Source organism: Cryptomeria japonica, chromosome 11 (genome assembly GCF_030272615.1).
Source record: "Cryptomeria japonica chromosome 11, Sugi_1.0, whole genome shotgun sequence".
NCBI lineage: Eukaryota > Viridiplantae > Streptophyta > Pinopsida > Cupressales > Cupressaceae > Cryptomeria > Cryptomeria japonica.
Genome location: NC_081415.1, coordinates 592,227,943 through 592,248,649, shown reverse-complemented (window position 1 = coordinate 592,248,649; position 20,707 = coordinate 592,227,943). Strand labels below are relative to the sequence as shown.

The window sequence follows — 20,707 nt, the reverse complement described above, 5'->3', positions numbered from 1 at the left end:
CCCTCATTATGGGGATTTTTATATTATGTAATATTTGTAGATGATTATTCTAGGAAGACCTGGATATATTTTCTGAGGTACAAAGAGTTTGAAGAAATCCTTTCTAAATTTAATGAATTCAAAGCTCTTGCAGAAAATATGACAGGTAAGAAAATCATAACCTTAAGAACAGACAATGGGGAGGAATACACTTCTGATATGTTTAAAGATTATTGTATAAATGCTGAAATTAAGAGGGAGTTAACTGTACCTTATAACCCACAACAAAATGGGGTAGCTGAAAGAAAGAATAGGACTATAGTAGAAGCTGCTAGGGCTGTGTTGTTTGACCAAAATATAGAAACCTCATTTTGGGCTGAAGCATTTAGGACAGCTGTGTACATTCAAAATAGATGTCCTCATTCTCTTCTTGACAATAAAACCCCTGAAGAAGCCTTTACTGGCAACAAACTTGACATAAGTCATTTCCGGATCTTTGGGTGTCCAGTCTATATTCATGTCCCCAAAGAAAAGAGGTCAAAGTTAGAACCTTCTGGAAAGAAAGGAGTATTTGTTGGGTACAGTGAAACCTCTAAAGCCTACAGAATATACATACCTGGTCAAAGACAAATTGAACTAAGCAGAGATGTCATCTTTGAGGACGACATAGCATTCAGGAGGTCCAAAAGCTCTAATGAATTAAAACACCAAGATCCTCCTACAAGCTTGGATGAGGATTCCACCCTTGAGATTCAGAGGGAGACCCCTGAAGATGCTGAGCATGAAGTTCAAGGCTTACCTTTAGAAGAAAATTATCCCGAAACTAGGAAGAGACCACTTTGGGCTAAAAAGATGCTTCAAGAAGCAGAAAATTATGCTGCTCCAAAGGGGACCTTTAGAGAAAGTAAGAGACCTAACCTATTTTCCAGTTATATTGCCTTGATGAGTGAGATCATTGATGTAGAACCTTCCTGTGTTGGAGATGCGCTCAAGCATTAAGTTTGGAAAGATGCTATGTCAGAAGAGTATCAGTCAATTCTGAAAAATGATGTCTAGGATATTGTTCCTAGGCCTAAAGGCAAATCTGTGGTATCTTCTAAATGGCTCTTCAAAATCAAACATGCAACAGATGGCAGCATTGAGAAGCACAAAACAAGGTTTGTTGCCAGAGGTTTCTCACAGAAAGAAGGTATTGACTATGAAGAGACATTTGCTCCTGTTGCCAGATACACTTCTGTCATTGCAGCATCTAAAGGATGGAAAGTCCATCAAATCAATGTCAAGACTGCTTTTCTGAATGGTAAGATTGAAGAAGAAGTTTATTTGGAGCAACCTGAAGGTTTTGTGATTCATAAGGCTGAATCACATGTCTGCAGATTAAAGAAAACTCTTTATGGACTAAAATAGGCCCCCAAAGCATGGTATGAAAGAATTGATCACTCTCTTGGAATTAGGGTTTTTCAAGAATGAAGCAGATCCAAATCTCTACTAGAAGGTAATCAATGGTGAATTATTAATTCTTATTCTTTATGTTGATGATCTACTAATCACAGGAGAGGATAATTGTATTTCTTGATGTAAGAAAGAATTAGCCTCTGAGTTTGATATGAAAGATTTAGGAATTCTTCACTACTTCCTTGGATTGGATGTTTGGCAGCAGGCAGATGGTATATTCCTTAATCAAGGAAAATACACCATTGATATACTCAAGAGATTTAGAATGTTGGATTGTAGATCCATGACCACACCTATGGAGACAAATCTGCACAAGCTAAAGGAAACGGCTGCAGAATCAGAGTTTGTAGATCCTACACTCTACAAATAGATTATTGGATCTCTGATGTATTTGGTAAACACAAGACCTGATATATGTTATGCCGTAAATGCACTAAGTCAGCTCATGTGTGAACCAAGGGAAATACATCTTGTTGTTGCAAAGCATATTCTGAGATATCTTCGAGGAACTATTGGTTTTGGTTTGAAATATAAACATGTAGAACTTGACCTACATGGATTCACTGATTCTGATTGGGCTGGAAGCATAGTTGACAGGAAAAGCACATCAGGATGTTGCTTCAGTTTAGGATCAGGAATGATCTCATGGATATGTAGAAAACAGTCTTCAGTTGCTCAGAGTTCTATAGAAGCTGAATACATTGCAGCCTCCATGGAAGCAAGAGAAGCAGTATGGCTCTCGAAATTGCTTGTAGGACTGTTTGGTCAGCCCTTAAATCCTAATGTCATCTACTGTGACAATCAGAGTTGCATCTAGCTTTCAATGAATCCAGTATTTCATGACAGGTCTAAACACATTGAGATTCCTTATCACTATGCTCGAGATATGGTGGAAAGGAATGTGATGCGACTAAATTATATTAGTACAGGTGATCAGATTGCAGACATTCTTACCAAGCCTCTCTCCAGGATCAAGATTGAACACTTAGAGATAAACTTGGTATGGTTGAAAATGTTATTTAATTTTGAGATAGAGTCTCATTTATTCTGATATACTAATATATTTAAAGATGTTTAGTTTGTAAACTCTTTTATTTGTCATGTGTGTGACTCCATGACTGCATGGGCCTTATGTGAACATTATTGAAGGGTGACGACTTTTCAATAATGAACACTTGTTTCAAATTGATATTGTAAGGTGACGATTTTACAATTATCAATTTAACTATCTTGATGGATATCATGTGACTTGATATCTGTGGACATGTCATGATAGTATATATATCTCTGAGACATTATGGTAGATATCTGTTGGTTGATATCATTAAATAAACCATAATTATGATAGAGATCTTCATGGTGAATATTATGAACATAATATTCGTGGACATGCCATGCAATCATTATCAGTATGGTAGGCATCATGTGACTTGATGCCAGTGCACATACCTTACTTGATAACTATGAGTTATGGTGAGTATCACGAGACTTGATATCCATTGTTGAACCATATCTCTGAATATCACTATGGTGTGATATCTTCTCTCTTCACAATCAATGGATGAATTGTGATATTTTCTCTAACATAAAATGTGTCCTCCCTAGTTAAGAGGGAGTGTTAATTTTGTAACGTCGGTCGTACTATTTCATGCTTCTGATATATATATATATATATATATATATATATTAATTTGATTACATATACTAATATGTTAACGTTAACTAATGATAAATAAAACCAAAGTTAACTTATCGCGTTTGACCAACGGTTACACCGTTCATGGTATCGGGTGGTAAAGTGATTCTCAAACGAGTCACACTCCTTCCGATCGGGTAAGTAAACGGTGACTAGTTTATATATTGTGGTGAGAGGTACATAGGGAAGAGATGTGTCTTCCCACGTGGGAAGACATATCTCTTCACTATGTAACCCCTCATCCACTTATATAGCATGCTTACATTGAGGAGGATGTACACATCGAAATTGATAAGTGTGGTGCATCTTTAAAACATGCTATAGCAGATAAAATACAACTTTTAGATCATATCTCCATCTCTTCTATTTTGATCACAAAATTTTGAAATAACTTAACACAAACATGGGTCCACATAAATCAGAATGAACTAATTCTAATACATTTTTGGATTTGCTGTTGCTAGAATTGAAAGACCCTTTAGTATTCTTTCCCAAGGCACACCCCTTGCATGCTCCTTCAGAACTGTGACTTAGCTTGGGTAAGCCAATCACCATCTTCTCTATCTTAGGTAGGGCATGGAAATGAAGGTGCCCTAATCTTCTGTGCCAAAGTTCATTCGAATTTGGAGTCTCATGAATCAAGGCTCGAGGTGGAGTGGTGCAAAGTCTATAGAGGCTCCCTTGTCTTACTCTAATGGTGTGGACTTTCTTGATGGTGGAGTTCTTTGGCCAAGCAAGTACCTTTCCTTCCATAAAGGTTAATCTGTAACCCTTATCTTCAAGTGCAGAAACTGAGACAAGGTTTCTCTTTATACCAGGTACAAATAGAACTCCAGTCAGCTGTAGGGATATGCTTGACTTTAGGTTGATATTGCAAGTTCCTATTCCCATAACTAGATAATTTGAGGTATCACCAATTGTCACTTCTTCATTTGAATTTTCCACAAGTGTATCTAGGTGCTCACGAAATCCAGTGATGTGTCGAGATGCTCCGTTGTCAATCACCCATGTGTTGGAACTGGAGGTGACTTGACTAAAGAGGTCTGAGTAGAAGACTAGTCTCTCGGAATCACTCCCTGTCTTAACTTCTACCATTGAAGCCTGTTGCTTGATCCTGTCTGGACACTTCATTGCATAGTGCCCATATCGGTCACATTTGAAACATTGTACTTCAGAAAAGTCTCTCGTCTTCTTTCAAGACCCCTTTCCATTTGAGCCGTTGTCCCTCTTTCTCTTAAAGTTCTTCTTCTTTCCTCTCTTGTGGGAATTAGAGTTTAGAACTTGAATGTCCTCATTACCATTGTTTTGTTTTATTCCTCTTGTGACAAGCCGAGATTCCTCTTGAATGCAATCGGTTTTCAATCTATCAAACTTAGGAAATTTAGAACGAGCACTGATTCCTTGAATGAACGATTCCCACAAGGTAGGAAGTCCATTTAGGGCCATCATAGCAAGTTCTTTGTTGTCTACTAGATGTCCAATAGTGGATAGTTGATCCCTAAGCTCAGTGATCCTCAAAAATAGGATGTAATTGTCTCTCCTTTATTCATCTTTATATGGTGTAGTTGATTCTTCAAGGTGAGAGCCCTACTAGTGTTGTTGATTTCATAAATGTCAGCTAGGGCTTTGAACATCTGAAAAACCGTCTCATATTTAGAAATAACTGGCACAATGTGGTCTCTCACTGAATCCACAATTATCTTAAGAGCCTTCTCACTGTCCTTGCTCCACTGAATTTTCTCCGTATCATCAGAGGGTTCAGGAATTTCACTTTTGACATGGGAGTCAATTAAATTTCTTTCAAAATATGCATGATCCTGAATTTCCAAGATACAAAATTTGATGCTCCATCTAGTCGATCTTCAAACCTAACTCCGGTTGCCATTAGGATTATAGGAATGTGATCTACTAAGAGCCGGGTGAAGGTCTATAAGATCGTTACAGAATTTAATTTGATCTTCCTTAACTTAGCTTTGATACCATGTTAAGTTTATTTAAATTCTGTGATCAAGAGGCTAGAACAGATGAAGATATAGTCTGAAATTTACTTCAAACTGCAGTAGTGTGAATGGAACGGAAGCACAACACTTATTAATTTCGGTATTGTCCTCCTCCCATTGTATGCATGTTATATATATGAATGAGAGGGTACATAGAGAAGAGATATGTCTTCCCACGTGGGAAGACACATCTCTTCCTACGTACCACTCATCATATCACCGCACGTTAACAAACATATTATTTGCTTGACTGATCGCGATTTATGATAAATCGTTTAACCCAGTCCGATGACAAGAAGGGGTGTGACCGGTGGCAACTACCCTCATTCGATATTTATTCATTGCTTATTGTTAATGTTAATATGTTAACATGTAGTTATTGGAATTAGTTGATAGATGGTTATGTTTTGCGTGGCAACCATTGGGCTCTTTAAATAAACTTTCCATAGTTAGGGAAAGTATTCTAATGCTTGGCTTGAGCATCTTTGTTCTATTCTGTAAGAATTTCATGTGTGAATAAATTATATTGTATTACTCTATTTGTTTATTATTTCAAGTATTAGTTTTATCAGAAAAAAGAATAGTAAATGTTTGATACCATATATAAGTATGATAATAGAGAGTTAAGTATTGCAACCTTCATCATTAAAATAATTAAATAAACAATTTAATTGATCAATTGTAGGTCATAATTGAATTGCATGTATTGGTGCTTCTCAAAATTAAAAAGATAATGCTTTATTAATTAAATCTTTTGTATTATTGTTTAGGGTATGTTTGAACAATAATGATGGTTAATAAAAAGTTTAAGAAGGTTAGGTGAAAGGGTCTTCTGTGTGCACCTTGTTGTCATGAAAGCAAGGGTTTTTTCTTGTATTGATTGACCAGTGTTTGTTGAAAGAGGCTTTAAGCTGTATTTCTTTAAAATTTCGCCAGAAAAACCAGATACTCTATAAACTAAATTTTATTTTCCTGCATAAGACAACTTGAGTTTGGATTGCAATGGCTTCTATTGTGAATAACAAAATGTGATGTATGGTTGTAAATTAGTGTTAAATACATGGCTGGTTCTTAGAACTGATGTATCTTGAGCTACTGCCTTGTTTAATGCATATCACTAACTGGAAATCCTTACATAATCACATCATGTGCTATGAGAAAGCCTTAAAAGAAACTATGATGTGTCATAGCTATTTAACAAAAGCTGGCAGATGAAGTCATTGGGCTGCTTTTAATTTCATTGGTTGAAATGAGTTTAAATTGGTATTCTACTGCGGCACTGCCAAGAGATTACATTTTCGGTCTATTTATTGGATTGCTTGTTTAATAAACAGGTAAGTTTATCTTGACAAACTGCATAAGTATTTCCAATTTGGCAGAAGTTTGTGGGCTAAAGATATGGCTCAAGGCTTAAAGAAGCCAGAGTTAATGTACTCTTAAAAACTGCTTATTTTATGAAAATCTTTAACAATATAACAGATTGAACTTCATTTGTTCATCTTCTGTACTTTTCAAATATCTAATGTGTGAAATTTGTCACTATCTGTAGCTTGACCCAGCCATACAAGAAGCATTTGACGTAGCTTATGAAAATATATGGGCCTTCCATGATGCTCAACGGATTCCTGAACAAGTTGTTGAGAACATGAAAGTGAGATCTTTGTTATGAAAATCAACTACTTTTTACTATTAGTAGACAATTTTATAATACCATACTCTAATGCTGAATAATGTTGTTATATGTGGTAGCTTAGATGACCAAACTGTACTTGATATGATGCACCATTAATTCTCTGCAGGGAGTAAAGTGTAAACGAGTTGCTAGGAGTATACATGCAGTGGGCCTTTATGTGCCAGGTGGAACTGCAGTTCTACCCTCAACAGCTTTAATGCTGGCCGTGGTATGAATCAAACTTTGGCCTGGTTTTGGATTTGCTGTTACTTGTCAAACAATCTGGATACCTATTGTTTTGCTAAGTTTAACTAGACTCTTCTGGCATCCCAAGATTTTGGTTCCATTATATGTTTTTTTGTGTGGCAGCCTGCAAAGCTTGCTGGCTGTAGAACTATTGTACTGGCAACTCCTCCAAGACCTGATGGTTCTATTTGCAAGGTATGCTTGCCTATTAAAAAGAAAATTGTTTTATTGACTCATCATAGTCATATGATTACCTTCAGTGGCATTTAGTTTCATTAATAAACTGCCTTACACTGAACCATCCATTCGACATGCAGGAAGTGCTTTATTGTGCAAAGAAATCAGGTGTCACTCACATACTAAAAGCTGGTGGTGCACAGGCATGTCTACTTGCGTATTCTGCTTCACTGCTTGCATCGTGCTTATTTCTAATCTTGTCATTTGAAAGATATATTGCTGTCTGTTATTAATTAAAATAATCTTTGATTTTTTTTCTGTATCTAAATTTTTTTTTTGGTGGCAGGCAATTTCGGCCATGGGCTGGGGTACTGCTTCATGTCCAAAGGTATGCTGATGGATTGACCAATAGATGCATGCATTTTGCCAAGTTTATCCTAGAAATGGTGCAAAATAATTTTACATGATTAATGAAATTTTAATAGGAAATGCAATTGGGAATGACCACCTTTATTGTGGACCGTACAACTCAGATTAAGTAGTCAATATCAAAATTTAAGATATCATAAATATGAGGTCTCAATGGGAACAAATCTTATACTTATGCAGTTCCTCAGCTTATTCAATTTAATTGGTAGTTACCAAATGTGTATTGCAGTTTTAATAGAACACGGAGATTTGTATTTCTATGTACAGTGGGATCTTCCCCTCTGCTAATGAAATTTTCCAATTCTTATAATTGGTACTAAAGCCTTGCTGAAAAGGGGAAAGATATCAATTCTTAGAGGTGGGGAAGGGTGCCTACCTAGTCACTCATTCCCGAGGAAGTGAATGGATTTTGGTGGCAAGTCCTAAATAATTACTTTTTCAATCCTTCCCAACCCTCAACATGATCAGCATCAAACATGAGAAAGAAGTTGGGTCAACATCATAATTAGCAGATTCACTGCCTTGTTACACTCATGAAGGTAGTGAGTGAAAAAAACATCCTCAAAATGATCACAAATGGAAATAGCTTCGTTGAGATATGATTTTGCTTTCCAATTGGGACAATCTCTTATAATCAACCTTTGAATAACAACTGAAGAGTCCCCTTCCACAATCAACTTTGTACAACTTGACTCTCTAGCCAGGTTGAGACCTTCCACTATAGCCAACCATTCTGCCTCATTATTGGTACGGATGCTTCCAATAAACAATCCTCTCACCAATTTCTCTTGATCATCTCTCAAAACAACATCCACACCAGCCCAGCTAGGATTCCCCTTCAAAGCAGTATCTAAGTTAATTTTCAGGAATCCACTAGGCAGCTTTGTACACAGGTGTTCTTCCGAACTATTTCTTTATCTCCTAACCAATTAATGGGGTATATGCTTTAATATATGTATTATGAATATTTATATGATATATCAATAATTTTTTAATTTTTTTTTGGCAAATTGCTACCAATGGGGGTAGCTCCCTTTATATTAAAAATAAAAACAAATCTACAGAAGGGCCTAGCTGTAGACAGAGAGCCAGGATTCTGATGCCCTCAATAACCTCATGGCTTCTCTCAACCTGAGCAAGAGAGCAGATTTTATTAAAATTCATGAAGCGTATGTTTCCATGTTATTTCTTGCTAATCTGTTGCGTAACAGCCCAATAGCCTCTGTTTGTTGTTCTGTAGCGTGGTAGCAATGCAGATTGCATTCCTCACCATTCCGATCATCTGTTTGCATTTGAGGCTGCGCAATGCAGCGATCGATGGCGCCCTTAATGTTGGATTGAACAGTTTCCTGATTGCTTTCTCCATCCACTCATAGTTACTGGATGTTCGCACAATGTTATAGACAAAGCTTTCCAAGGTATCTGCATTGCGAATGTGAGCACTGGACAGTCATTCTCTCCCATGATCCTGCTGATCACTCCCCCTTCAACATCATTCTTTATTTCAAAGATCTTCAACAGATCTTAAACACATTGTTGATTACAGTCACATTTGCAGTTGGGATACTGATGAACTCCTCTTCTTTCGAGCTTGAGGCTTCAGATGTGCTGGTCATGCTTGATATTGTGCTATGAGGAAGCACCTGCGTGAGATTAAATAAATGGTCTCCATCACCATGATTCATTTTTTTGAATTCGACCTCCATAAATCCCATCGGTTCGGGCCAAGTATTGTACTTAGATTAGGACTTCACCACCATATATCACCATCATTGATGTCTAATCTGCTAGACTTCAAATCTGAATTTTGTTTTTCTGCTGTTTCACTCAAATCATGTCGGATAGGGTCAATTTTGTTGGACTCTCCATATGCCCTTCCTTGTCAATCATATTCTGGAGAGTCCCAAGATGGGCAATTGTCAGATGATATGGCAAAGACAATTTGATCGATGGTGCAATTGGAAAGGTAATCTGCGGCCAAATTTGCTTCTCTGTAAATTTCTCACTCTGTAGTCACTGATCTTATCCAACATAGCTCGGGTATTGTCAGTCCACATCTTAGCTTTCTAGCTTTGTCTGTGATTGATTGATATTGCACGGATTGTATTTGCCGAATCCCCCTCTATGTCAATATGGTTTAACTTTAATTCTCTGTACTTTTTGACTCCTTTGAATGGTGCTGCAAACTTCGCATCATTGTTGGTGTCGTGGGGCAGTTTGATTGAGTTGACCCATATGAGCTTTCCAAAACAATTTTTGATAATGTAGCTGGCGCTAGAGGCACCAGGGTTTCCCTTGGATGCACCATCAAAATTTAGTTTTAAATGGCCTGCTAGAGGAAGTGTCCATTTTCACCTTACTTCGATTGCCTTTGGTTTTGATTAAATTGCCTTTGGGGGGGATCAAATTTTTCCACACTTTTAACATTTGATCATCACATGCCGAGTAGTACTTGCATTTTTTACTAAGCACCTTGGTATTTTGATGCTCACATATACCATTTTCAATCTTGTTTGGTATGTTGTTGAGTGTTGATTTGACTTATTTGGAAATTCTGGCATTCTATTCCTTCCAGAGCTACCAAATAATCATTGTAGAGGTTGCTACCCAGAGACCAGCCCACAAAGAGCCCTTGTGTAGTATGGGCCGGCTAGAGAAGAGTTCCACCTCACTGTTGGGAAGAGGCTCATTCCAGCCAAGCCACCCTATGAACTTGACCCAGCATGCCTGAGGTACCTCACATTGAAGGAAAAGGTGGTCGGTCGTTTCCTTGTGTGAATTGTAGAGGGGACATCAAAAGGCGCCCATAAAGCCTAGCTTCATTAGCTGTTCTTTTGTAAAAATGCGATAGTGAAGAGTCGTCCAGGCGATGGCACCAGGCTTTGGGAGAATGTTCACACCCTTGCATAGTTCATTTGGCCTTGGCTCTATCTCCAATGATGAAACTTTATATCCTAACCTGGTAGTGTATTCTTCTTAATTTGTAGCACACCAAATAATCTCATCCTCACCTTTTGGTAGGATCAGATACCTATTCTTTAGTTCGTTTGTTAATATTTCCCTACCTTCTGGGCAAATCATATCCAAGTTATTCCATCTAAAGGATCCTTCTGATTCGTCCCATTTGATTTCCATATGATTTTGGACATTACACCCATATAATGTTTCTGTCAAAAGACTGACTCCCTGGAGGTCAGGAATGAAAGCTAGGGGATGTTAATTGTTCAATGAATCATGCCAAAAAGAGCTTCTATAGCCATTTCTTATTTTCCACGTTAGATGGTCAGTAATTAGCCCTCGACATTTCAATATGAAATTCCAAATTGAGGAGCCAATTGTTGGGTTTGCAATAGTCAATGTACTGTTTGGATCCTCGTCATCCAAATATTTGTTTCAGAAAACCTTGCTCCATAACACATTTTGATTTTTGTACATTTGCCAAATGAGTTTGGCTCCCAGAGCCATGTTTTGCAGCTGTATGTCTCGAATGCTTTTTGCACCTTTTGTTTTTCTTTTCTTGACTACTTCCCAAGCAATTAATGGAATTCTCTCTTTCATTTGATCCTTCCCAGAGAAACCTTTGTTGCAAAGATGACAGTTTGTGCGCCATGCTTTTTGTGATCTCAATGCATGATACCATATGGATTGGGATAGCTGCTACCGTTGCTTTGAGCATTGTTAATCTTCTTGCTAAGGAGAGCCATCGGCCTTTCTAGTTTTGCATTTCCTTCATGCATTTGTCTGTTGTTTCCTTCTAAAGGTGGTCCTTGCTCATGCCATTGAAGAATGGCACCCCAAGGTAAGAGGAAGGTAGTTTGTTGATGCAAAAGCCGAGTAGTTGTGAGATTCTTCTTTGACATAGATTTGCCGTATTGAAGAAAAATATCCTTGATTTCTCCCTGTTTATGGTTGGCCTTGAGATATTGCTATAGTCTTCTAGTATGTTATTAACAGTTGTGGCTTCACTCATTGTAGGACATCCATATATAGTAATGTATCATCTGCGAAGAATTGATGGGTGAAGGCAGCCATTCTGTTTATGGCATTAATCCCTTTCTGTGACCGGTTCATGGCAAGAGTATTGATATTACTTTTTAGGGCATCAACCATGAGCACAAACAAGAAGGGTGACAAGGGGTCCCCTTGCCGTAGACCTTGTGCTCGCTCAAAGAATCCGCATGGAACTCCGTTTATCATCACTGAGTACCTCAGTGAAGAGATGTAACCATAAATCCAATTAATCCACTTTTTGCAGAAGCCCGGTCTTTCCAAGGTTTTACCGAGAAAGTGCCATCTTACTCAGTCATAAGATTTGCTGACATCCAATTTCAGTATCATTCCTCTCAAATTGAATTTCCTGATTGAGTGCAGTACTTCATGCGCTATGATAATTCCTTCTGCAATGTTTCTCTCGGGAATTAATTCGCTTTGCTTTGGGGAGATCAGCTTTGGCAAAAATTGTTTGAGTCTATTGGCCATCATTTCTGCAATAATCTTGTAGATGGTGTTTCATAAAGAAATGGGGCTGAAATCTGCAAAGGAAGAGTGATCTGGGTTTTTGGGGATCAAAGTGATACTAGTGTTATTGAGGTCATTTAACACCTGGGTTTTCCTTTTAGACTTCTCAACCACCCCCAAAGTGTCCTCATCCATAAATTCTCAGCACGTTCAAAAGACCAATGTTGGGAAGCCATCAGGCCTTGGTGCCTTGTCGAGATTTAGCTGAAAGGTAGCCGTCTCGACCTCTTCCAATAAGACCAGGACCATCAAAAAATTATCTTTGTTTGAGACCAACTGCAGGATGGAATCCACGAATTCACTGTTGATAGGTTCTGGTGCATCAATTCCTCCCAATAAATTTTTGAAGAATTTGACTCTTTTTTGTATGGCCTCAACAATAGAGACAAATTGTCGAGTGTTCTGCACATTTGCAATTCTATTCCAGTCTCTCTTTAATTTCGTTAAGTTCTGAACTCTTTAATTTGGCTGAGTTATGAAAGAACTTTGTGTTGAGATGTCCTCCTTCTGGCCACACTTCTCTCGACTTTGATCTCCAATAGCACTCTTCCCTAGCCAGTATTTCACCATATTCACCCAATAATTCTTTTTCTTTTACATACCCTGTTTGTGAGATTCCATGTTTAATGACCAAATTGCTTAATAATTCCATTTCATCTTCAATTCTTTGTTTCTCTTCAAAGATATTTTGGAAAAAGATCTTGTTCCATGTCATTAGCTTCCCTTTCAAAAATTGCAACCGTTTGCTGAAAGTGAGCATTTTTGTTCCACTGTAAATGTCAGACTCAATCCACTATCCTTTCATTAAGTATTTTAGGTCTTGTCTCCTAAACCACATCTTTTCAAACCAGATTGGACACTTTGGGAAGGGGTGTCATCAGGGATGTGGAGTTCAACTGGGAAATGATCTGATATGGAGATCGACTTGATTTGTGAGGTTGGAAGGAGAGGATAATCCAACCAAGTATCTGATAGAAGGAAACGATCCAAGCATTCTGCTATGTTCGTAAAGCCCGCCTGGCGATTTGTCCAAGTGAATTTCCCATTACATGGGGCAATGTTAATTATTCCGTTTGATTGTACAAAGGCTGCAAAGTCTTTTTGTCTTTGGGCAGTCTGTCTGAGTTTCCCAATTTTTTCACTGGCATCCAAAATTGCGTTGAATCTCCGACCATAATGAATTTGTCTGTTGTCAATTGAATGTGCTCACTTAGCTCTTCACAGAGGGCTTTTTTCTCCAAGGATTTGATCAACCCATACACATTATAGATACCAAAAACTGTGTTTGTGGTAAGACACTGTTTTGGATGAGAAAGATGTTAAAAACTCACACAATTTATAATAATGATCACTGTTGATTCTCAATTAGATTGATGCAAAACACTCTTACACAATCTAATCTAGATTTTTGTTGTTTGTATTAATGTTGTTTGAAGACTCCAAATAATTTTTGTTTTATTTGAAAAAGAGCTATATATACATTTAGATACCGATGCATGCTACATTGAGACTTAAATTTATTGATATATTTTAAAATTTGGATTAATTTTTTTTTTGTTTTATAATTTTATTGATTAACTTATGAGTATACTAGTGATACTTTGAATTGATAATAATTAGATATTAGAATATATATTATCCGATAGGCTATAATATTTATTTATCCAGATAGAATGAATTTCTGGTTTAAGTTTTCACATCTCTGTCCAATTTCAATCTTATAATTGAGTTTCGATAATAACATGGAAGGCCACTTTCATTTAGAGTTTTTAGTTCAGACACTTAAACAAAATGCCATACACAAAATGCTCAAGAGATTGAAAGTGTGCGCATTGAATGTGAAGTTGTGAGACAGCAAACTGACATGCAGGAGTACATTCAAAGGGGCTGTCCTTCAAAGCTACAGTTCATGAAGCAAATGATATCATATATGATGGTTATAGGTATTGTTGAGTAATGGATAACATGGGTATCTATGAGGACATTGTGCTACTTATGACAGAAAGAACATCAAAAAGCAGATGACAGTAAGTGAGAAAGTAGTATTGTGAAAGACATATCTCTTATACAACAGAGGTCTAATGGAGATCATTCATATCTGAGAATGCAAACACTGCCAAGAGGATAGTATAAGGGGGCAAATTGAGCTTTTGAAGACTAAATTGCAGACACAAGCATAGCAAAGAATTTGTTGAAACATATCAAAGGGCATAAATCATTATTAGAAGGGCAGATTTCATTTTTTTTGAATGGTCATTGTTTATTGAATGTTCATTCCTCATTGACTGGTCATTGCTTATAAAGGTAACACATTGATCACATCCTGGTCTGTATGTCACATAGTCCTATGTAATGTAATAAGGCATTGAATGGTGGTAAAGAGAAAAATTGACACTAGAGTGGCATGGGCCATAAAGGGTGAGGACAATACTAAAAGGACAATCAGTTAATGAATGACAATGTCAACATGAAAGTTCATCCCAGGTTCAGAGGTCAGTGTGTCTATAGGATTGTAACAGTCACAACAAATTGACAATTAATAAGAAGACTAAAGAGTGCAGGGTACAGTGGATAAATCCACCGAACATATCCAAAAACAGTTCTCAAGAAAGGATAAGTCCACTTAATGCACGTAAAAATAAATAACATAAATGCTTAGATATACTTTGTTATCCAGAGTAATGAAGTTAAGGATGGCAAAAAAGAAAACAGAGAACAAATTTTTTCTAAATTCTTTGGGAAGGCTAGAGATCCCTAAGTGTCTGAACTACAAACTCTGAATGAAAGTTGCCTTCCATGTTATTATCCAAACTCATATATGAGATTGAAATTGGATAGATATGAAAACTTAAACCAGAAATTCATTTTATCAGGATAATTAAATATTATAACCTATATTATCAATTCAAAATATCATTAATTTACTCATTAGTTAATTAATAAAATTATAAAACATTTAAAATTTGCAATCCAAACTTTAAAATATTAATATATCAATAAATTTAAGTCTCAATGTAACATGTATCGATATCTAAGTGTATATACAGCTTTTTTTTCAAATAAAACAAAAATTATTTGGTAGTCTTTAACCAGTATTAATACAAACAACAAAATTCTAGATTAGACTGTGTAAGAGTGTTTTGCATCAGTCTAATCTAGAATCAACAATATCATTATTATAGATTGTGTGAGAGTTTTTTACATATCTCTAATCCAAAACCAATAGTAATCAATATTATAGAATTTGTGAAAATCTGGTGTCTTTAACAAGAATCCTACTAGTAGTCTACAATGAAACTCTAAGTACAATATATCTACTACGAACAATCTTCCTAAAACCCAAGATAACTTTTTATTGTATAGATAGTTTGCACAAGGGTCATCACCAAAAGTAGTGTGGCTGCCATAGCAGAAACAAAATACCCTGGCCTTGAACAATGTTGTTCCCTCAATTCATTAATCCAGACATTCGGCTGACATTTATAATTTTCATTAATCGATTTCAAAAGAAGCTTAGAATTATCCTCATAGTCGTCGGTGACTCCAATGCACAAATCATTTAATAGTTTAGCTACTTCGTCTTCACCTCCCATATAATTTTTGATAATATCGGCTCTCCGAAACATCATAACATCCACTTCGGAGTCAATTAACTGATCCACTATGCACATGTTTTGAGAAATCACTTGCTTGATTGGAGAGTTGCCGTCCATTTGACACTCTTCAAAAGCCAAGAGACTTCTCAAAAACACTTCTATGTCATTGACAACAGTCATTTGAGGGACAAAAAATGTATTCCTTCACAAACATCTGCATTTAAAATGGATGTTTCCATCAGTGCTTGCTTTCAAATAAATCCCAGCTCTTTTCAACCTTTTGGCTGAAGGCATTGAGGGAATGTCATCTGGAGTAGCTGCAGAAGGTGTAGCAGTTACGAATGAAGAAGCCTGGGAGTAAACATTGCAAACACTACATCTACTGGCTGACTAGATTCTAATAAAAAATTGACAATCACATTTCTTGATAAATCCAATAGGTGACAAGCACCTTCTTCAATAAGTCTTGCAACTATTCCTTCATTAATTTTGTTTTTGCAATACGGGTAACCTTTAAAATAGTCGAGGGAATGTATGTGATTCACTAAGCAGGTTGGCACTGGTCGAGCGTCTCCAAGTTCCAACTCTAGGATCTTTCTTAGAACACAGAGGAATTTGATTTTTGAGCTTCAAAATTTCCACTAGAATTTCTCGCCTTTTAATGTGATTGTCTCCCTTTGCAAAAAACAGGGCTGGAGTCAGTTAAGTCCTTTTGAAGGAACTCAAGCAGAAAGCATGCATCCATGTTCATTATCCAAGAAAGCAAAATTTATCCCTTTGAATTGTCATGTCTTCATAACAATCTCTCATCTCTTTCTCCAATTTTTCAACCTGCAAGACTAACAATTCCATATTCATACCATGGAGCCTTTTCAAGGTTTTGTTTACTGCTTGGAGCTTATAATCATCCATTGAAGTCAGCTTCTGTTACTTCCCGTGATGACAGGGGGTTAAGAAACATGACCAAAGGATCACAAGCTTCTCTTTTGGTTTTCTTTATATAGTTAGGCACCTCATATATTGACACAACACTTGATTTTCACCATTTGTGCTTTTGCATATATATTTCTCTGTTTAACTTGATCAATCCAAGGAACATCAATATAGTCAATCAATTGCTGCTTTCAAGTTAGATTTTCCCTTAGAGAGGCTGCAGGATAAAATATCTTAAGTTTCCATGGTAAATCCTTTCATTTCTAGCATCTTATTCTTTCTATTGAGTGAACATTTATCATTTATTTTTTATGCTATTAGAACACCCATAGAATAATAACCAAATGTGTGATACTCTAAATGTAGTGTTATTAGATAGCGTTGAAGAAAGTGCACAAATGTCAATCAGATGAAAAGGAGGAAGGATGAATGCATAGAATGACAGTACATTCTGAGTCGTTTTATGTTTGTTATGGCGTTTGAAAAAACTGTATCATGGATATTTCCCCATGTGGGCTGTTAAGTAGTTTGTTGGTTTGGTTAGACTGTGCTGGTAGTGGCAGTTGATTTGCTCTTTTGGATCATCTTGTAGTTCTTTATTTTTGTTCGTTGTAGATATGATATTTAAAGAAAAAGTGTTTGCAGATGTTTTCTCAAATTAGGCAACTTTTCTTTTTCTAAATCATACAATAATGCTTGCAAATATTAACAGGTGGAGAAAATTTTTGGCCCTGGAAACCAATACGTGACAGCTGCGAAGATGATTTTACAGGTATGTCTAATATTGAAGTTTGAAACAATCCATCAAAGCTACATATAATGATTTTGGATTGGGAAGTAAGAAATTGGCTGTTGTGAACAGATTATTTCTTTTATTTGTGTTTTTCTCCTTTCCTTGATTATGGTTTGAGTTAATATTGGTAAATTGATCTCAGACATCATTGATAGTTGCTTCGTTGGCGATATATAAACTGGGAGTGCCTTTGTTATTTGCATATGAAATTCGTATTAATTAATATATTGCACATAAATTCTGCCAAATAATGTCTTAGTAATCTTTCAAACATTTAGAACCAAAGTTTTGCTTGGCTCTTTCCACTGATATTATGGTTTTTCTGTATATTTTTGGGTCACTCTCTTAAGTTGTTTTTACCATAATATCTCAACTGCTACCTAGCAATGCATTCTGCATTCTATGATTTCTGGCTCTCTATATCTCTGAATATCTCTATTAGGCTTACATTGTAATTTTTTTTATATGATGAAATTTTTCTTCTTAAACTGAAGGGGGTAGATTTTTATTGCAGTTTTACTTGCATTCTGCATATTGGCAACCATACAAGGAGATTATGATGGAACTATTTTCTAAGCAAAAGATCAGATGTTTTATGCTCTTTAATGTTGCAAAATAATTTTCTCTTGTCTCTATAGAGAATCTTCTTTTCATTTCAATTAAACAATTCTCATGCTGGAGCTGATCATGCAGAACAGTGAAGCGATGATTTCCATTGACATGCCTGCAGGACCATCAGAGGTTCTTGTAATTGCTGACAACCTTGCAAGTCCCGTTCATGTAGCTGCAGATTTACTCTCCCAGGTAATTAGTTAGTATTGCCCCTCTTGTTGAGAATTCTTCATTCTTTTCTGAAGAATGCAGAAACAAAGAACAAGAATAAGTGGAATTTATCAAATTGAGATTTTTTTAATCCCTTCTACACGCATTCAAATGATAACCTGTTTTGGCCTCCTCTTTACATGCCAAAAAAGATTGGCATTGGTTATGCATGGACTGCATGACTGATTTGTTGGGGAAATCTGACTTCATACCTATGTCTTGTCTAGGCAGAACATGGGCCTGATAGTCAGGTGGTTCTCATTGTTGTTGGAGAAGGTGTGAATCTGGATGCAATTGAAATGGAACTGGAGCAGCAATGCAGTAAACTTCCGCGTGGGGAATTTGCTGCCAAGGCACTAGCTCATAGCTTTACTGTTATTGCTAGAGACATGAGAGAGGTCAGAGGAACACTGCATTTTTTTCTCCAGAATATGCCAAAGCTCTTTATCTTTATATTAATATAAATGATGTCTATGTTCTTGCCAGGCAATTTCATTCTCTAATCTATATGCACCCGAACATTTAATTATAAACGTGGAAGATGCAGATGAGTGGGTGGGTGACATTGAGAATGCAGGTAATGCGTTCATATTTTAGTTCTCAGACAAGTAACATAAGATTAATTTATTTAGCATATTCAAAATTCATTGGAAATCTACCTTTCTATGATTTTATACGAATCTGGTGAGTTATGTTTTGCAGGTTCTGTATTCTTGGGAAGGTGGAGCCCTGAGAGCGTTGGGGATTATGCAAGCGGTACAAATCATGTCCTTCCTACTTATGGATATGCAAGAATGTATGGTGGTGTTTCATTGGACTCTTTTCTGAAGTATGTTACTGTCCAATCCTTGACGGAGGATGGACTTAAAAATCTTGGTCCATATGTTGTTAAGATGGCCGAGGTAGAAGGTTTAGAGGCTCATAAGAGAGCAGTGACATTGCGGTTGCAAGATATTGAGAGACGGTCATCATCATGAGTGTTCAACATGATCTCAGGCATATCCATTCTCAGCCTGTAGTTCAGAAGTTTTTACTAAATTTTCTGTATTATGATTTAAGTACTGCATTGGTAGAACGTAAAGCTTTAAGGAATGTCTTATCTGGTCGACAGTGTCAAATTTTTTTCTTTAAAATTGAAGTTTTGAAAAATATACCGGCCAATTTCATTACCAGTGTTATGACTCCAAAAACATTCTGCTTTTTCTTCAGTGGATCTTTCTGACAATTCTCTTATATCTTGAACGTTATATTATGCCAGTGTAAACCAATTACAAATGAAGTGAAACGTCCCATTGTACATGAAAGGGGCTCCGCTATACTGAAGAGGCTTCTTGGTGAGGCCGCTACCCTTCTCTTGTGATTGATTCCAATTTTAATACACAAGAAGGAACTCAAAGTTGGATTAGATAGATAATGCCAATTTATTATTTCTATATCTAGATGCAAGCTTTGTGATATTTATGTTGCGCACATTTCAAGTTGCAAGTTTTTGAAGGAATAATTGGAACTCTTGTAAATATATATTATTATATTGGGGTTAAACTCATGTAGCCATTTATAGATCTTAGTGGCATGTATTTAGTGTAAAGGAATTGAAGTGTCTTTAGGGGTTAACCTAGGCTAAATAAGTAGCAGTCTAGATTACTTATAGTACGTAGGGATTGGTAATTTGATAATTTGTAGTAGTTAAATTAGGAAATAAATGTAGAAAAAGATAGTATTTAACTCTATAATGGAAGATTGTATATCAAAAAATGAAGATTTGGGAATAAGTTGATGTATTCTTAGATACAATGCCCTCTTAGTCAATGAAATGTCTTGAAATTTGCATTAGATCTCTATTAGAGAAGTTTGCACATTTGGGATAAGTTTGTGGTTGTAGACTAGTCTTTTGAGTCTTGATTTGTCCTCGGGTACAATGAAATTTTGCTCTTTTGTTGTCAAAGTGTGCATTTGTCTAATGCCTTCTTTAATATTTGTGGGGTTGGCATTATTTACAAATACTTTGGAAGGATTGTCATTTCATCATGAGGAGACAAGCTCTCCTAGTTCAACCCTTCGGAAATTTGTATAAAATATAAACAACAATGGAAAGAAGTCCTAGTACCCAAAACTGACACTTCTTTTAATGCATCAAATCAAAATGCGTTAAAATTAATTTCCTTTCATGTTCTAAGATGAGAGAAGATGCTTGAAATATCATGGATGTTAATTGATGATTAAAATGAATTTATTGAATGTCTTAAAATAGTAGAACTTAACATCAAATTATGCCAAACATATGTTTAGTCTACTCAAGGTAGGAAGGCAAATGGGCCTATTCAATCAAATTTTGAATTTAAAAAATAAGGGGTTAGGCATATGATCGTAGGGTTATCCTACAATTGCAAA

General features: G+C 36.3%; 1 protein-coding gene across 2 annotated transcripts in view; it reads left to right on the top strand.

Moving 5' to 3' along the window:
- Window positions 1-19,749, top strand: part of LOC131076326 (histidinol dehydrogenase, chloroplastic) — a 34,311-nt gene extending 14,562 nt beyond the window's left edge. For both annotated transcript variants that reach the window (XM_058013459.2, XM_058013461.2), the window contains exons 5-14: window positions 6,680-6,781; window positions 6,930-7,031; window positions 7,172-7,243; window positions 7,366-7,428; window positions 7,572-7,613; window positions 17,414-17,473; window positions 18,188-18,298; window positions 18,544-18,714; window positions 18,803-18,893; window positions 19,019-19,749. In XM_058013459.2, the coding sequence (XP_057869442.2) occupies window positions 6,680-6,781; window positions 6,930-7,031; window positions 7,172-7,243; window positions 7,366-7,428; window positions 7,572-7,613; window positions 17,414-17,473; window positions 18,188-18,298; window positions 18,544-18,714; window positions 18,803-18,893; window positions 19,019-19,293 (1,089 nt within the window). In that variant the 3' untranslated portion in view covers window positions 19,294-19,749. The remainder of the gene's footprint in view (window positions 1-6,679; window positions 6,782-6,929; window positions 7,032-7,171; window positions 7,244-7,365; window positions 7,429-7,571; window positions 7,614-17,413; window positions 17,474-18,187; window positions 18,299-18,543; window positions 18,715-18,802; window positions 18,894-19,018) is intronic.
- The last annotated feature ends 958 nt before the right edge of the window (window positions 19,750-20,707 follow it).